The 13178-nt window shown below is 31.4% G+C and overlaps 2 protein-coding genes across 3 annotated transcripts; one reads left to right on the top strand and one right to left on the bottom strand.

Annotated features, from left to right (window-relative positions):
- Positions 1 to 5231: 5231 nt before the first annotated feature.
- LOC114733634 (sm-like protein LSM7) lies at positions 5232 to 8732 on the bottom strand. Of its 2 annotated transcripts, none has more exons than XM_028921128.1 (6): positions 8655 to 8732; positions 8538 to 8577; positions 8314 to 8395; positions 7290 to 7361; positions 6853 to 6905; positions 5232 to 5603 (listed from the first exon to the last, which is right to left on the bottom strand). In XM_028921128.1, exons 2-6 carry the CDS (start codon positions 8538 to 8540, stop codon positions 5514 to 5516), a joined length of 300 nt encoding a protein of 99 aa, XP_028776961.1. In that variant the 5' UTR covers positions 8541 to 8577; positions 8655 to 8732; the 3' UTR covers positions 5232 to 5513. The 2 variants fall into 2 exon arrangements, with proteins under 2 accessions (XP_028776961.1, XP_028776962.1); XM_028921129.1 differs by having other exon boundaries at positions 8538 to 8574; positions 8667 to 8707.
- Positions 8733 to 10951: 2219 nt separating this feature from the next.
- LOC114733626 (60S ribosomal protein L31) lies at positions 10952 to 12674 on the top strand. Its single transcript, XM_028921119.1, has 2 exons — positions 10952 to 11094; positions 12211 to 12674. The coding sequence occupies exons 1-2, from the start codon at positions 11009 to 11011 to the stop codon at positions 12488 to 12490; spliced, it is 366 nt and encodes a 121-aa protein (XP_028776952.1). The 5' UTR covers positions 10952 to 11008; the 3' UTR covers positions 12491 to 12674.
- Positions 12675 to 13178: the final 504 nt, after the last annotated feature.

Raw genomic sequence — 13178 nt, 5'->3', positions numbered from 1 at the left:
TTGTAAATATGATAAGTATGCCAGTTTTTTTTCCTAAAGGAAAAAAACGCTAATAGATAAATATAAATTTAATCTATGGCTTGCTGACAAAATCTTCATTACACAAATTAAAGTAAAATTATCCGTGACCTTGTAAAGAAATTTAAGGGAATTGATATATGATATTGATATTAATTGATGGTAGCGGTTTTTATAATTATACAGTACAGCATATATTGATGCTCTTCCGAGGGCAAAAAAATATATATTGATGGTATTTTTCTTGATATGTATACCTTTTTCGGATTTATATAACTTACCAGTAAGCCCGGGTTTTTTTTGGGGGGGGGGGTGTTGGGAGGGTTTATATGAAATGTTTAAGTGCGTAGTGGGAAGCGTGGCATCTCTATGATTCAGTATCATGTGATGTGTTTTCATTTATTTTAAAATGTTAATATAATCTTTAGTTCTTCAAATTTATCCTTATTTTGATTTTGATATCTCAAATTTCAAATGATAGATCTTGATCCCTTAAAGAACAAAATAGTTGAGGTATTTATTGAATTGTAGGGATCTATGTTTTAAATAAAATGAAACTCGATGGATCAAAATTTATGGTTTGAAATTTCATGGACTAAAACTAAAATGAAGACAAACTTAAGGAAAAAAATTGTATTAACCCTATTTTAAAACACGGATCAAATAAAAAATTATTTCACATGAATTCAAATTAAATATTAATCTACGTATAATTATGTATGAGTAGAGAGTATCAATAACAAAACAATTATTTAGTGTTATTATGTTTCTGTAGCCAAAAATTGTGATTGCAGGACGCAAGATATAAAAATTTACTTAGTGTCTTTAATATAGGGGCTTTTTTGCCAAAAATATAAATTAGATAATTAATTTAAAAATATTAAATTAATTATTTATTTTAAAAAAACTAAGTGTTGGTTTTCTTAAAGCGTCATTTTTACCATTTACATTACAAGTTATTTCATTGATTAAAAAATACTTTTAATATATGTAATCAATATAAAAGTTTATGAAAAAAGTATAAATTTGTAAAATAAAATAAATTAAGGTTGTATATTTATGATAAAAATAAACTTTTTTTATTAACTCTTATATTTAGTATCCAGCAAGTGTTATTCATCAATAATGTTATTTGTTTAAAACACTTGTCCATAGTTTTTTTTTCTATTGCCATCCATAAATGAAGTTCTAAATTTAAGTAGCTTATAACATATTTAATACTTTTTCAATTTTACTGTTATTTAATTTTTATTAAAAAGAGGGGAAAGATGGAAAAGATATGAGAGTAATTTGTAAATGTAAGGAAAAAATTCTAATAAGAGTAAAATTAAAAAATTGTCAATTTAATGCATTCCTTTACATGGGAGAAGCTATTTATATCAAGAATCGGAGGGGTAATCCATTAATATTGGTAAACTAAATAAATTGTATTTATTGAATTTCTTTAAACATTACAGACAGACGCCATGACATAAGTAATAATTAATGGAATTGATTATTAAGCATATTCATTTTCCTCGTCCAACGTCATGATTAAATTTAGGCCTATTATTTTCCTGTGTCAGAGACTGAACTTAAAAACACAAAATTAAATCATTAACGGCTGAGGCCAATTTTACCATTAAATATATCACTTAATCAACACCAATAATAGTGGACATTTTGACAAGACATCATATTCCTTAGTGCCCTAAACAAACGCCCTTTGATATTTGAAAAAGCACAAAGGTATCACCTGTCATACTTGAGTAAACAAAAATATTAACAACGAATTTAATTAAATGTACAAATAAAAAATTGAGAGATTAAAGAAAAAAACTCAATGCAAATAAAAAATTGAGAGATTAAAGAAAGAAACTCAATGCATAGTTAAAAAAAATTCAGCTAATCATAAAATGAATACACAAAAAAAGAATTATTGAATCAGTGAATCTAATATGACCTTCATATGTTGAAGGAAGGTTTGATAAAAGGAAAAATACTAACATTTCATCAATTTGACAAGATAAATATAAGGAAAAATTATAATTTATAAAAGTACCAACTCTATCTCAAAAATTATAATTTATATATAAGACTGAAAGGAGTACCAATATTCCATCAAAACCATTTTTAAAAAGAATTGATGGGAAAAAGTACAAATTTACTATTCAAACTATAAATATTTATCATTAAGATATTGCAAATTTACAAGTCGAATGATATTTTACTATTATTTGCTACACAAACAGCATTAATTACCCGTGAAAGTAATATTTACTGTTAGGAGTCCTTGGAAATAAATACTCCAACTCATAAGTTTGACCTTTGGGAATAATTTAACCAAGAAATAATCCCATATGCTTTAAAATAATAAAGAAATTGGTAGCTGGAAATAGTGTAATAACATCATAGAAAGTATACTTAGGATTCCAATTTCCAAAATATTAAAAACAATGAAAGAATAATTAGGTGTCACTGAATTTACTAATCATGATCGTGTTGTTAATTCATGATTTGGTGCTAATGGTGGGTCGTGGTTCTTGTCTCTTACTCCTTTTTTTTGTGTAATGCAAGCCTTTTTTTATTAAAGATTTTTTTGCATAGAAGGCATAAAGAATTAATGAAAAGATATGTGGGGAAGCACTTAAGCTAGGAGGTTTTTAAATCAAAGTGATGATAAAATCCACCCACCCCACTAATAAAATTATTTGCCTACTTTTTATCTAGCTATTAAAATATTAAATAATTTATGTATTTTTTTCTAAAATTATATTGAAATTATAAAAAGCAATTTTATCCTTTTAATTTTATAATAAAAGGCTATATAATTTCAACGAAATTCACAAAGAACATCGTAAAATTTTTCTTTTTTTAAAAAAATTGCATAAATCTTTTTGACAATAGAAATTGTGTATTATTGAAACAAAATTTAGAAGCGGCTTGATCACGTTTAAAAATAAAGTAATTCATAATTTCAACAAAATTTAAGAGATTCTCATGCAATTTTTATTCTGTTTTCACTTTTTCTGTGATGGGACTACAGGGTGTTTGCTCCATGAGAAGCAGATACTTCAATATACATTGTGCAAAAAATATTACTATCTCTGCTCCTTAATATAATATCTTGTTTGATTTTTATTTTGACCCTAATGATAAAACTCTAATTCACTTTATCTCTCATATTTATGTATTTCTTCCCAATATAGTCCTTCTAACAATAGTAGCTCTAGCCAATATACTTGATTAGTAAAGATATTTTAGAAAAGACAACACCTATTTATTACAAATAACTAACTTAACTTCTTTCTTTAATCTCCTCAAATTAGTCAATTAACTCTTATAAATAGGACCGGAGGTAGTACACTATATTTTGAAAAATAAGTTGGGCAAACGAAAATGGTCATATTATTTAGTCATGTGAGTGATGTGATTTATTATAAATTTTATTTTATATACATCGATATTTTTTTGGGAATATATATGTATATAGACATCAATTTCATGCCAAATAAACAAGTGATCCAAATTATGCAATTTCTTCCTACGGTGTAATAATTATTAATATCTTAGCTTAGTCGGAAGGATCAATGGAAGATGTAATTTGACACAGTATATTAAGATGGGGAAATAATTAATTCCATTTTGTTAATACATTTACACGTGAGATAAAGCCACAAAAAAAAAAAAAGACATAAAAACTGATAAACAAAAGAAATCTAGTAATGACTGAAACTAGGGGTGAGCAAAACCGAACCATAACCGAAAACCGAACCGAACCGAATTTAATTTCGGTTTTTCGGTTCGGTTATTTCGATTATATATTTGGTTTTTATTTTTAAAATAATTCGGTTTCGGTTTTCGGTTCAGTTAGTAGAAAAAAAATTTCGGTTATAACCGAATAACCGAAATAAATATATTATATATTTATATTTAATAAATATTATTATAATAAATATATATGTGGGTATATGTGAATTTTTAAATATATTTATATTCAATAAATATGGTTATAATGAATATTATTATAATAAATAACATAGAATGATGAAATATTAATTAATTAATAGTTATAATTGTGTTTTATTATTATTTTTAATTTAAAATCATTTTTCATATTTATATATTTCGGTTAATTGGTTAACCGAACCGAAATTTTCGGTTAGTTCAGTTAATCGGTTTCGGTTCGGTGTTTAAAATTTACTCTATTCGGTTATTCGGTTATTACCGATAACCGAACCGAAAAACCGAATACTCACCCCTAACTGAAACCATTTTACCATATCATGGTACCCGAAATTGTCAATGATATATTTACATATATTGGTGCATGAATGTTTAGACGATTATTTATATGATATAAGAAAGAACATCCACTGGGAGGCTATTAAGAGAACACATTTTTTTTATATTATACAATTAAGCACGTATTCACACACATGTCAACGCCAGGTCTGAACTTGAAAGCTCATCCAAACATATCAGGCGGTATTACCGCTGAAGCAATTAGCTATTGACATTAAGAGAACACATTGGCCATTTGGAGATCACAAGAGAGTTGTTGGGAAGAAGAAAGTAGGACCGTGAGAAGAAAGTTGTTTGGAGGGGGGAAATGATGGGCAAAGAAAGAAATGAAGTGGGTGTAAAGATGCAATCATAGAAGTTTGAGCTTTGGGTTCCATTTTTCAATTGAATATTGGCCCACTTCCAACTTGAAAGAAGCGCATGCTTCCACTAGTGTGTGTATTTTACAGTAATTGGTGTATTGACCTTTACACCAAGATAAAGAATTCCAACTGACAAGGCAGATCCCATTTAATTGACAAAGTAAGGGTAACTATGTGATGTTTTATTAAAGGGGTATGCCAAACCGGAAGTCAAATATAAAAAAACAAAATCAACTCATCATAAAAAGAAAGTATGGATTTGATACATCAGAAAAGAACCTGGATTTTATTCCCCATGCTCAGAAACAAGACAGACTGCTAAAGGAAAAAAAAGCATTAAGCTTGATTTGGTTATAGCATTAGAAAGATATTCCTCATTCATTACGTCAAAAGTGAGATATATAATGCAAGATATATATTTTTATATTTTATTCAGACACACGATAATTTTCATATGTACAATAATTTTTTCCCTTTCTATGAAAATAATGGAGGATCATGTTCTCTTCAAGAAAAAGGGAAAATTACACAGGTCTCAATATTTGTTTAGCACCAAGGAGTAAAAGTAAAAACCAAAATCTCCCATGTTTCAACACAGTGAGCAAATATTCCGCGTCAAATAGTCAAGTGACAATTAAAAAGGTAATGTCACAGGGAATTCAAGGCAATCAATTAGAACAAGATCATGCAATGTCTACCCATCTATCCTTTAGTGTGCTTCATCAACTAAACACATCCAATTACACATAGACAACTAAATGCTGATCAGACCACCAAATGGTTCAAATTAAAGGGGCACATGGTTAAATCAGCACAAAACAGAAAAACAACTACTTATATATCTCACATCTAGGCCCCATCTGGCTGCACAAAGGGGTTTGCGATCTCATCTGTACCATCGGTTGGGGATACAAGCATGACAGCTGTTCCCCTGCAAACCTGCAGTACAACAGAAGCAGTCAAGTCCCCAGAGTAAAGTATTGTCATAGGCGTTCCAGAAGTTAAGCTTGATAAAATTAATAGAAACTGCAAAGATAAGAATCATTTTAAAATGAGTTTGTGCATGCAATGTTATGAGTTTCAAATTTAGCAGGATGCTAATACCATAAGTTCTCTCTAGTGGCTTCAGAATAAGTAAAGTTTATCAATTTCTTCCCAGCTTTTCATTCTCAGAAACCCTTAACATATCCAAAATCAGACACAGGTGATCTTGGCTTTTCCTCCAAAGAAAAGCACATCAAAGCAATTTTCATTCTTCCTCCCTGCAGCTCCTTAACACACTCAAATGAACTGCCTTGAAATGCTCTTATTCAGCAGTTGTTGGATCCGAGGAAGGGCTGGACGGAGAAGAAAAATATAACAACTAGGAGTTGCATCTTTTATGAAGCTCATTTTGCTGCTTTATTCTTGTTTTCTTTCCATGTCATTATTGTCAGATCCAAGAAAGCAAGTTGATTAGTTTATACAGGCACTACCTAGATTTTGCAAGCATAAATAATTAAAATGACGATGCGAGATTTCTTGATAGCATTGCGTTTATGTTCTATAAGACTATAACTAGTCAGGATAAGGGTATTATCAATAATGTAGAGTGAAATTAATAACATTGACAGCTTACGGATGGTATGGCGTCAAAATAGAGCTTAGTTCTATTAATTATGCATGATAAAACAACAAAATCTACCATACTCTACCATAATCAATCATTGGTCTGAAAGATACCATCAAAGTTTGGTCATTCGAAGCAATAGTTTCAGACTTTAAGTTTCCAAGTTAACAACATAACATTTTTGCTGTTTCCTTCCCAACAATGCTTCATAGACAAATGGCAAGAAGCCCCTACCATTTGGCCAAAAACTTCCCATCAAGGTTCAGACGTAAAAAATAATTTCAAGTTCTACCCCCTATTCATTTATGTTATTCTTCCTAATATAAAATAAGCCATTTCCATCTGTTCTTGGTAAAGTAGCTTGTAGAACCAAGATGCATGATTCATCTATTTGTGAAATGAGTACCCTTTTTCTCTCTTTATGTCTAAAAGATATTGACTAAGGAAAAATATCCACTAGCAGGCTTCAAATAAATGGTTCATTGACTCAAGTCAATTCACCCGTAAACTACAATTTATCAGAAGATCTAAGTTTGATGTTCATGTGATAATAATATAACCACATAGGAGGAAACCTACAATTAAGCCAAGACGTCTGGTCTGATCAGTGGTTTTCAGTGGGTCATCAGCATCTGCAGCAAAAGAGAAAACAAAATGCATTTTGTTTATGACATACAATGGCATAAGTTTTTCAAGATTAACAAAATATGCTATGGACTTATGCCAGAAAAAATACGTTTTAATCAATCTACTGTACAAGTGACCTTTTGATTAGAAATGAAGTGACCAACAATTTGCAATTTTTTTTTTTGAAACAAAAAGAACACGTCAAACTCAATGCAGAAAGATGCACAAGTTGCATTTATGAACTTGAATACATAATTCCGAATCTAAACACTCAATAAAACTATTGATTCACATGTTTCTATTAGGGCTATATATATATATGGGGACTGTGTGTGTGGCTGTGTGTTAATAACTCAAGAAAAGCAAAATAAGGTGTTGACAATATCTACCTCTTAGAAATTCCACCGCTTCATCCAGGACAAGGTTAAGTAACTGATCATAACCTTTTAGAGTTCCTGTCACTGCAATGCCACAAATTAAATATAAAAAGGCTGAATAGGAGAAGTTACTAACACTTTGTTCCACAAAAAATGCAGTCTTTCTCAAATAAAGTCATTGCCACTTGTTACTTTATTAATCGATCCCTCATAATCTGAATTCATACGGCTTAAGTTCCTCTGCTTCCATTAGCAACAGCATATTAATCGACGAAAAAGTTGATATGAACAAAAAAAGTAAGCCTAATTTATGTGTTCGATAACTTAATTGAGAATACAGCATAACATTGAGTGGCAAAAATATAGTTACAAAGAAAAATATACTGATACATATAACACAATGCATTCTAATAAAACCTATTCACATAGTTTATCATTGATTTTATTCTAATAACCTAATAGAATTTTGCATCAAGAAGGACTCAGGCATGAAGTTGAAGCAAATGAATCAGGTCCTCAAATAAAGTCACCGTATTCAGGGACGTTAAGTCCCAGGCGAAGGACAACACACTCATATACAGAGAACTAGACCCATATTGTTAGTTTGTAGCGATAGGAGATTGCGAGCCCTCAAGAAAACTGTGCGCTGAAAAAGCACGTATGTTTCACAAAGTCTGCTTAGCCAGTTAAATATTCAACTACTCCAGTTTAGTCCTCAAAGATGCTCTAAATATTGATACTGCAGAGATTTTGTGTCACTTTAGTACCAAAAAGTGTGTGTTAAATTTCTTGGATAGTAAAATGGCATTGAGACCAACAAGAAAAATGTAGAGTTTTTTTTTTTTTGGGGGGGGTGTTGGTGGTGGGGAATCATATCGAAGTGATATAAACTATTAATGAAGTATTAAATTGATAATGACACCATCTTTCAAGAACCAAAATAGGTTTTTCTCCATAAATCAATTAAACTTCACGGCCAAGTCTATTAAACCACATGGCTTTAAACTAGGGATGAAAAAAGACGAAATTGGATCACCTTGTCTGCCACCAGTAAGCTTGACTTGAACCCCTTTGTCCACAAATTTTGCCAGGTCCAGAACAGTTTCTTTCCTACCCGACTGATAATACAATAAAACCCAACAATTAAGGAAAGGAAAAGCAACCAGAAACCTAAAAAAACGAAGGAGAAGCGCCTGAACCAACACAATAGCTTCTTCACAAGCTTTTACATTTTCCCGAATCAGTGCCAGATAAACTTACCATGCCTCAGTAGGATTTGGTGGCTTCTATTGAATTTCTTCTGCATCACAGCGAAAATTGAATTGTAAATCGTAAAATAGAAACAGAAAGCTAAAATGAAATCCACACAACACATACACTAACGGAAGCTATCTGCAAAGGGAGACCGACTGTGGAGCGCGCACAGAGGGAGAGTTGGCGAGAGAAGGCTTTGCTTAAAATCGAAAATTTGCGCTTTAGCTGTGCAGCTTTGGGCGGGTTAAATAAGACCCGGGAGATCTGCTCCAAGGCAAACCGGCAAACATGCAGGTTCATGGTTTTGGGCCATTCAAAAAATTCATATCAAGAGATCAAAATTTCAAAATAACGTCTTAAAAATTCTCAACAGTTGACAAAGCGTGCGTTTATAATTCACAAAATCATGAGTTGAAATTTCATAAAAATTTGTTAGCAGATGATCTATAAATATCTTTATATCGGCATCGAGGACATGCGGTGATGCTATTAGGTTTTGGAGAATAAATCCCGAAAAGAAATGGTTAAAAAGTGATAATAGATTTTAAGTGGAATAAACCATGCGAAAGAAGTAACATTGATAAATTGAAAATGTCTAAATGATTGTAATGAAATTACATTTTCATATGTAAATGTAGATTACTTAAAAAAGATAGGGTTAAAATGCATTAAACATCCTAAAATATTTTCTCAAGTGTATTTAGTATTCCGAAGTATTTTGGGTGTATCCAGTATCCTGAAATATTTTTTAAGGGTGTCTAGCAGCTTGAAGCATTTTTTTAACCTTAATGTTGAATGCGCTAAAAAATACTTTGGGTTCTGAAGGTCCACAAAAAAATATTTTAGGGTGTTGGATGTACAAAAAAAATATTTCAGAATGTTAAATGTATTATAAAATACAATACCAAGAAAAATATTTTGAAGAGCTACATGCACTTTAACCCAAAAAATATAAGCTAATGATATGTTTATATGAAAAATAAAAATGATATTTAACATTGATCAACAATAATAATTTTTTATTCATTTTAGTACGATAATTTTAAGGAAAAATCCCAGAAAAAGCCCTTGGAATATACTAAATCCCAGATTGGGTCCTTAAATTTCGAAAATGACAGAATGGGTCATTGACCCAATCTGTCATTTGTGAAATTTAGGCGAATTAACATTTTTGCCCCTGAGCAAAAGTGAGTAGTTATTCTCTAAACAAATATAGGTAACGCTTACACTGTTCTAGTGATTACAAGATTCGTTGTAGTTAATAAGAAGGTACTTGACAATAATAAGATACCTGACTATGAAAAAAATGAGTAGTTATTCTCTACACAAATCTAGGTAATGTTTACATTGTTCTAGTGATTACAGAATTAGTTGTAGTTAATAACAAGACACTTGACTATGAAAAAGTGAGTAGTTATTCATTACACAAATCTAGGTAACACCTAAACTCTTATAGTGATTCCTTAAATCATTGTAGTGAATGAATAAATGAGGGCAAAATTGTCAATTCACCTGAATTTCACAAATGACAGATCGGGTCAATGACCCATTCTGTCATTTTCAAAATTTAAAGACCCAATCTGGTATTTTTCATATTCTAAAGACCTTTTTTGGGATTTTCCTTAATTTTAAAAGAAAGAACATGCAACATAATATGTCTAAAACTATAGTTGCTACACTCTTTTGGGCAAACACTATCATTATCATTATTACACTCAAAACTTTGTACTTAAAATCAAACTCAACTCCAACTAACTCTTACGTTATTCATCATGACTTAGAAATTGTATGAAATTTTATGTTTTCATTATAAATTTGATTGAGACATTAACATATATATTTTTGGTTATAATAAATTAATATATTTGACATTATATATTTTTTAATAAAAGAGGAAATATTTGATATTATTTTTTTTAGTAGAGTCATATTTGATATTCTATACTACCTCCGATTCGTAATATAAGAAAATTTAGTCTCAAATATAATATCTCAATTTATTTTGTTTATCATTTTTTTAAAAAATAATTCTTGTAGTAATTGCATATGTTAAATATTCAATCAAATAGTAGTTTTAACTAATATATGATTAGTAAAGGTATTTTAAAAAAAATATATAATTATTATAAATAACTAACTTAATAAATTTTTTAATTTACTTAAATTAGTGTATTAATTTTTTTTATTAAGGATAGGAGATAGTATATTGGTGTAAATACAATATTGATATACATAATGAATCTTTGACAATTGTAGTGGCGATTCTCCCACAGCTGGGGTTTTTTTGGGCCACATAGCGATTGCACGGATTTGATCCGACCCAAGTTAATACCGAAGGGCACATTGGTAGTTTGATGGAAAGGTGAGGGCTTTTCATTTGCTAGAAACGCTATATATTGTTCTATCGGCAACAACTAGGGTTTTCCGAGTGGGAGGTGGAATCTGCGCAGTAGGCCGAGACTCGCGGAGCTGCAACCATGGTAGAAAAGACGGCAAAGGGGAGAAAGGAGGAGGTCGTTACCAGAGAGTACACCATCAACCTCCACAAGCGCTTGCATGGATGGTAACTTTCATTTGCATCTCTTTGCTTGCTCATAACTTACTGTGATCCCACCGGATTCGTTTGAAATTTTTGTTCCAAAATTTGGAGCCAGAGTTTAAGTTAATTGGAATGAGTTTTGGGGTCCTTTTTCCTCTTGTTCTCGGTGGCATGTAGCTTTTACAGTCTTAAATTCTCTAGCGTTGTCCGCAAATTCCCAATACATGTATTTATGATGTAGCGAGCCTACGTAGTCTATCGTTCTCCCCTTGTGTGATTCGTCCTTACCTTAAAAATTTTATAGATCTTAACATTATGCAATGTGGGAGGATGAAGTTTGTTTAATTGCATCATTTCGTATTATTTTCCTTCCGTTTCGTCTAATATTTCTGAGTCTGAAAGAAATTTCAAAGCATGTGTTGATCACTTTGACTTCTAATAAGGCACTTGGCTTCTTGTATGCCTAACAACCCTAGTGAATTATGAGCTCGAACCTGGAATAATGGGAAATACTTCAAATGTAGTTCATTCCTCGAGTTGCAATTCAGCTGCTAGAATGATCCTAGAGACAAGTATGGTTTTTCTGTCTGTGGCTGTCTTTGGCAAGTAGGATGAACTGATGTGGCATTATAGCAATCTATTGTAAGTGTGCAGTGCGTGTCTTCTAAACATTAAATAGATTGCTTCCTGTTCGTGCTAATGTATTATTTTGCTTTCTTGATTCTAATGTAAATGATAGCAACATTACTTCCTGTTTATGCTGGGGAGTTATTATGTGTCATTCGTCTTGGTGTTAGTTTTGCCGGAGTAATTTGCCCCCATTACCCCATGTCCTTGGATGATTGGGCCTTTTGCAACATGAGCTTTAGACTGACATATAACATGAGCAGTTCTAAATAGTTCACTTTGTTTACATTCCTTCCTTGCTGACATTGATATGTCAATCAAATTCTTCAGTTAAATTTTGATACGTTGATATGTCAATCAAATTCTTCAGTTAAATTTTGATACGTTTTTGTTAGCTTCAGGGGAAAGGTCATTGTGGAGAAGAATTTATTTGTAAACCTACTAATTGCAAGTCCTGAATGTTGTTCTTTTCTGTGTCTAATGCGTTATTTTCTTCCCTCCAATTGCATGCAGCACATTCAAAAAGAAGGCTCCAAAGGCAATAAAGGAAATTAGGAAGTTTGCTCAGAAGGCTATGGGAACAACCGATGTGAGGGTGGATGTCAAGCTTAACAAGCATGTCTGGAGTGGTGGAATCCGCAGTGTCCCAAGGAGAATTCGTGTCCGCGTAGCCCGAAAGAGAAATGATGAAGAAGATGCCAAGGAAGAGTTCTACTCATTAGTCACTGTTGTAGACATCCCAAGAGAAGAATTGAAAGGTTTGGGCACGAAGCTGATTGATGAAGAGGATTAATCTATCCAGCCCTTTTAGATGATAGTTACTTTCTCTATTTTTGGCTGTGTTTTTATTTAATTGCTGAGGTACATTTGACTGCTTTGAATACACCTTTGTTACCTGCGACGACGGGATTATGGAATTTTGTTGGGATTTTACTATTGCAGAGCGTTCAAGTTCCACATTTCCTATGCTTATGTTTTATCAATTGCGTTTTCGATGTTGCACCTATAGGCGAATTGTTTTCCCCATGACGTATGAAGGATTTATTCTTGGATCTCTCTGTCCTCTAAATTAGTGGTGTTGGTTGCGAACATAGGAAAGTGCATGCTACTTGTAAGTCATATCGACCTGATTCCCGAACTAAAAATCACCACGTCGGTTAATGTCGGGGGAAATTCATATCTTCGGTTGTTTAATTATATTTTTTGACTACTCTTATTTCAATTATGAATTTTAGATTATCTAGATTACAATTGAATTAGTCATTTAATAAATTTTGATTATTTTAATATATGTGATTTTGGAGTACCAAAGAATGATTGTCCAGCGAACAATCAGAAAATTAATAGTAGTTATGTCTGAATTTAAAGGCAAATTGTTAAATATATGACATTTAGTTGTCCATAATGTAACAAACTCGTAATCAAATAATAAACGGATGGAGGAAGAATTGAAAAAGGGGGTAAATTTAGATAAATCACTA

This window comes from Neltuma alba, unplaced genomic scaffold (genome assembly GCF_004799145.2).
Source record: "Neltuma alba isolate B1F8T4 unplaced genomic scaffold, ASM479914v2 tig00013022_pilon, whole genome shotgun sequence".
Classification (NCBI taxonomy): Eukaryota; Viridiplantae; Streptophyta; class Magnoliopsida; order Fabales; family Fabaceae; genus Neltuma; species Neltuma alba.
Note: the sequence above shows the minus strand (reverse complement) of the source record. Positions and strands in the feature narration are given on the sequence as shown.

Excerpts from the sequence above, each read along its gene's own strand:
- LOC114733634 (XM_028921128.1), bottom strand. Across the intron at positions 6,906-7,289 it reads AGCGGTGGAATTTCTAAGAG|ATGCTGATGACCCACTGAAA; the intron begins GTAGATATTGTC and ends CTTTTGCTGCAG. Across the intron at positions 5,604-6,852 it reads CCAGACGTCTTGGCTTAATT|GTTTGCAGGGGAACAGCTGT; the intron begins GTAGGTTTCCTC and ends GTTGTACTGCAG.
- LOC114733626 (XM_028921119.1), top strand. The coding sequence starts at position 11,009 with ATGGTAGAAAAGACGGCAAAGGGGAGAAAGGAGGAGGTCGTTACCAGA. Across the intron at positions 11,095-12,210 it reads CACAAGCGCTTGCATGGATG|CACATTCAAAAAGAAGGCTC; the intron begins GTAACTTTCATT and ends AATTGCATGCAG.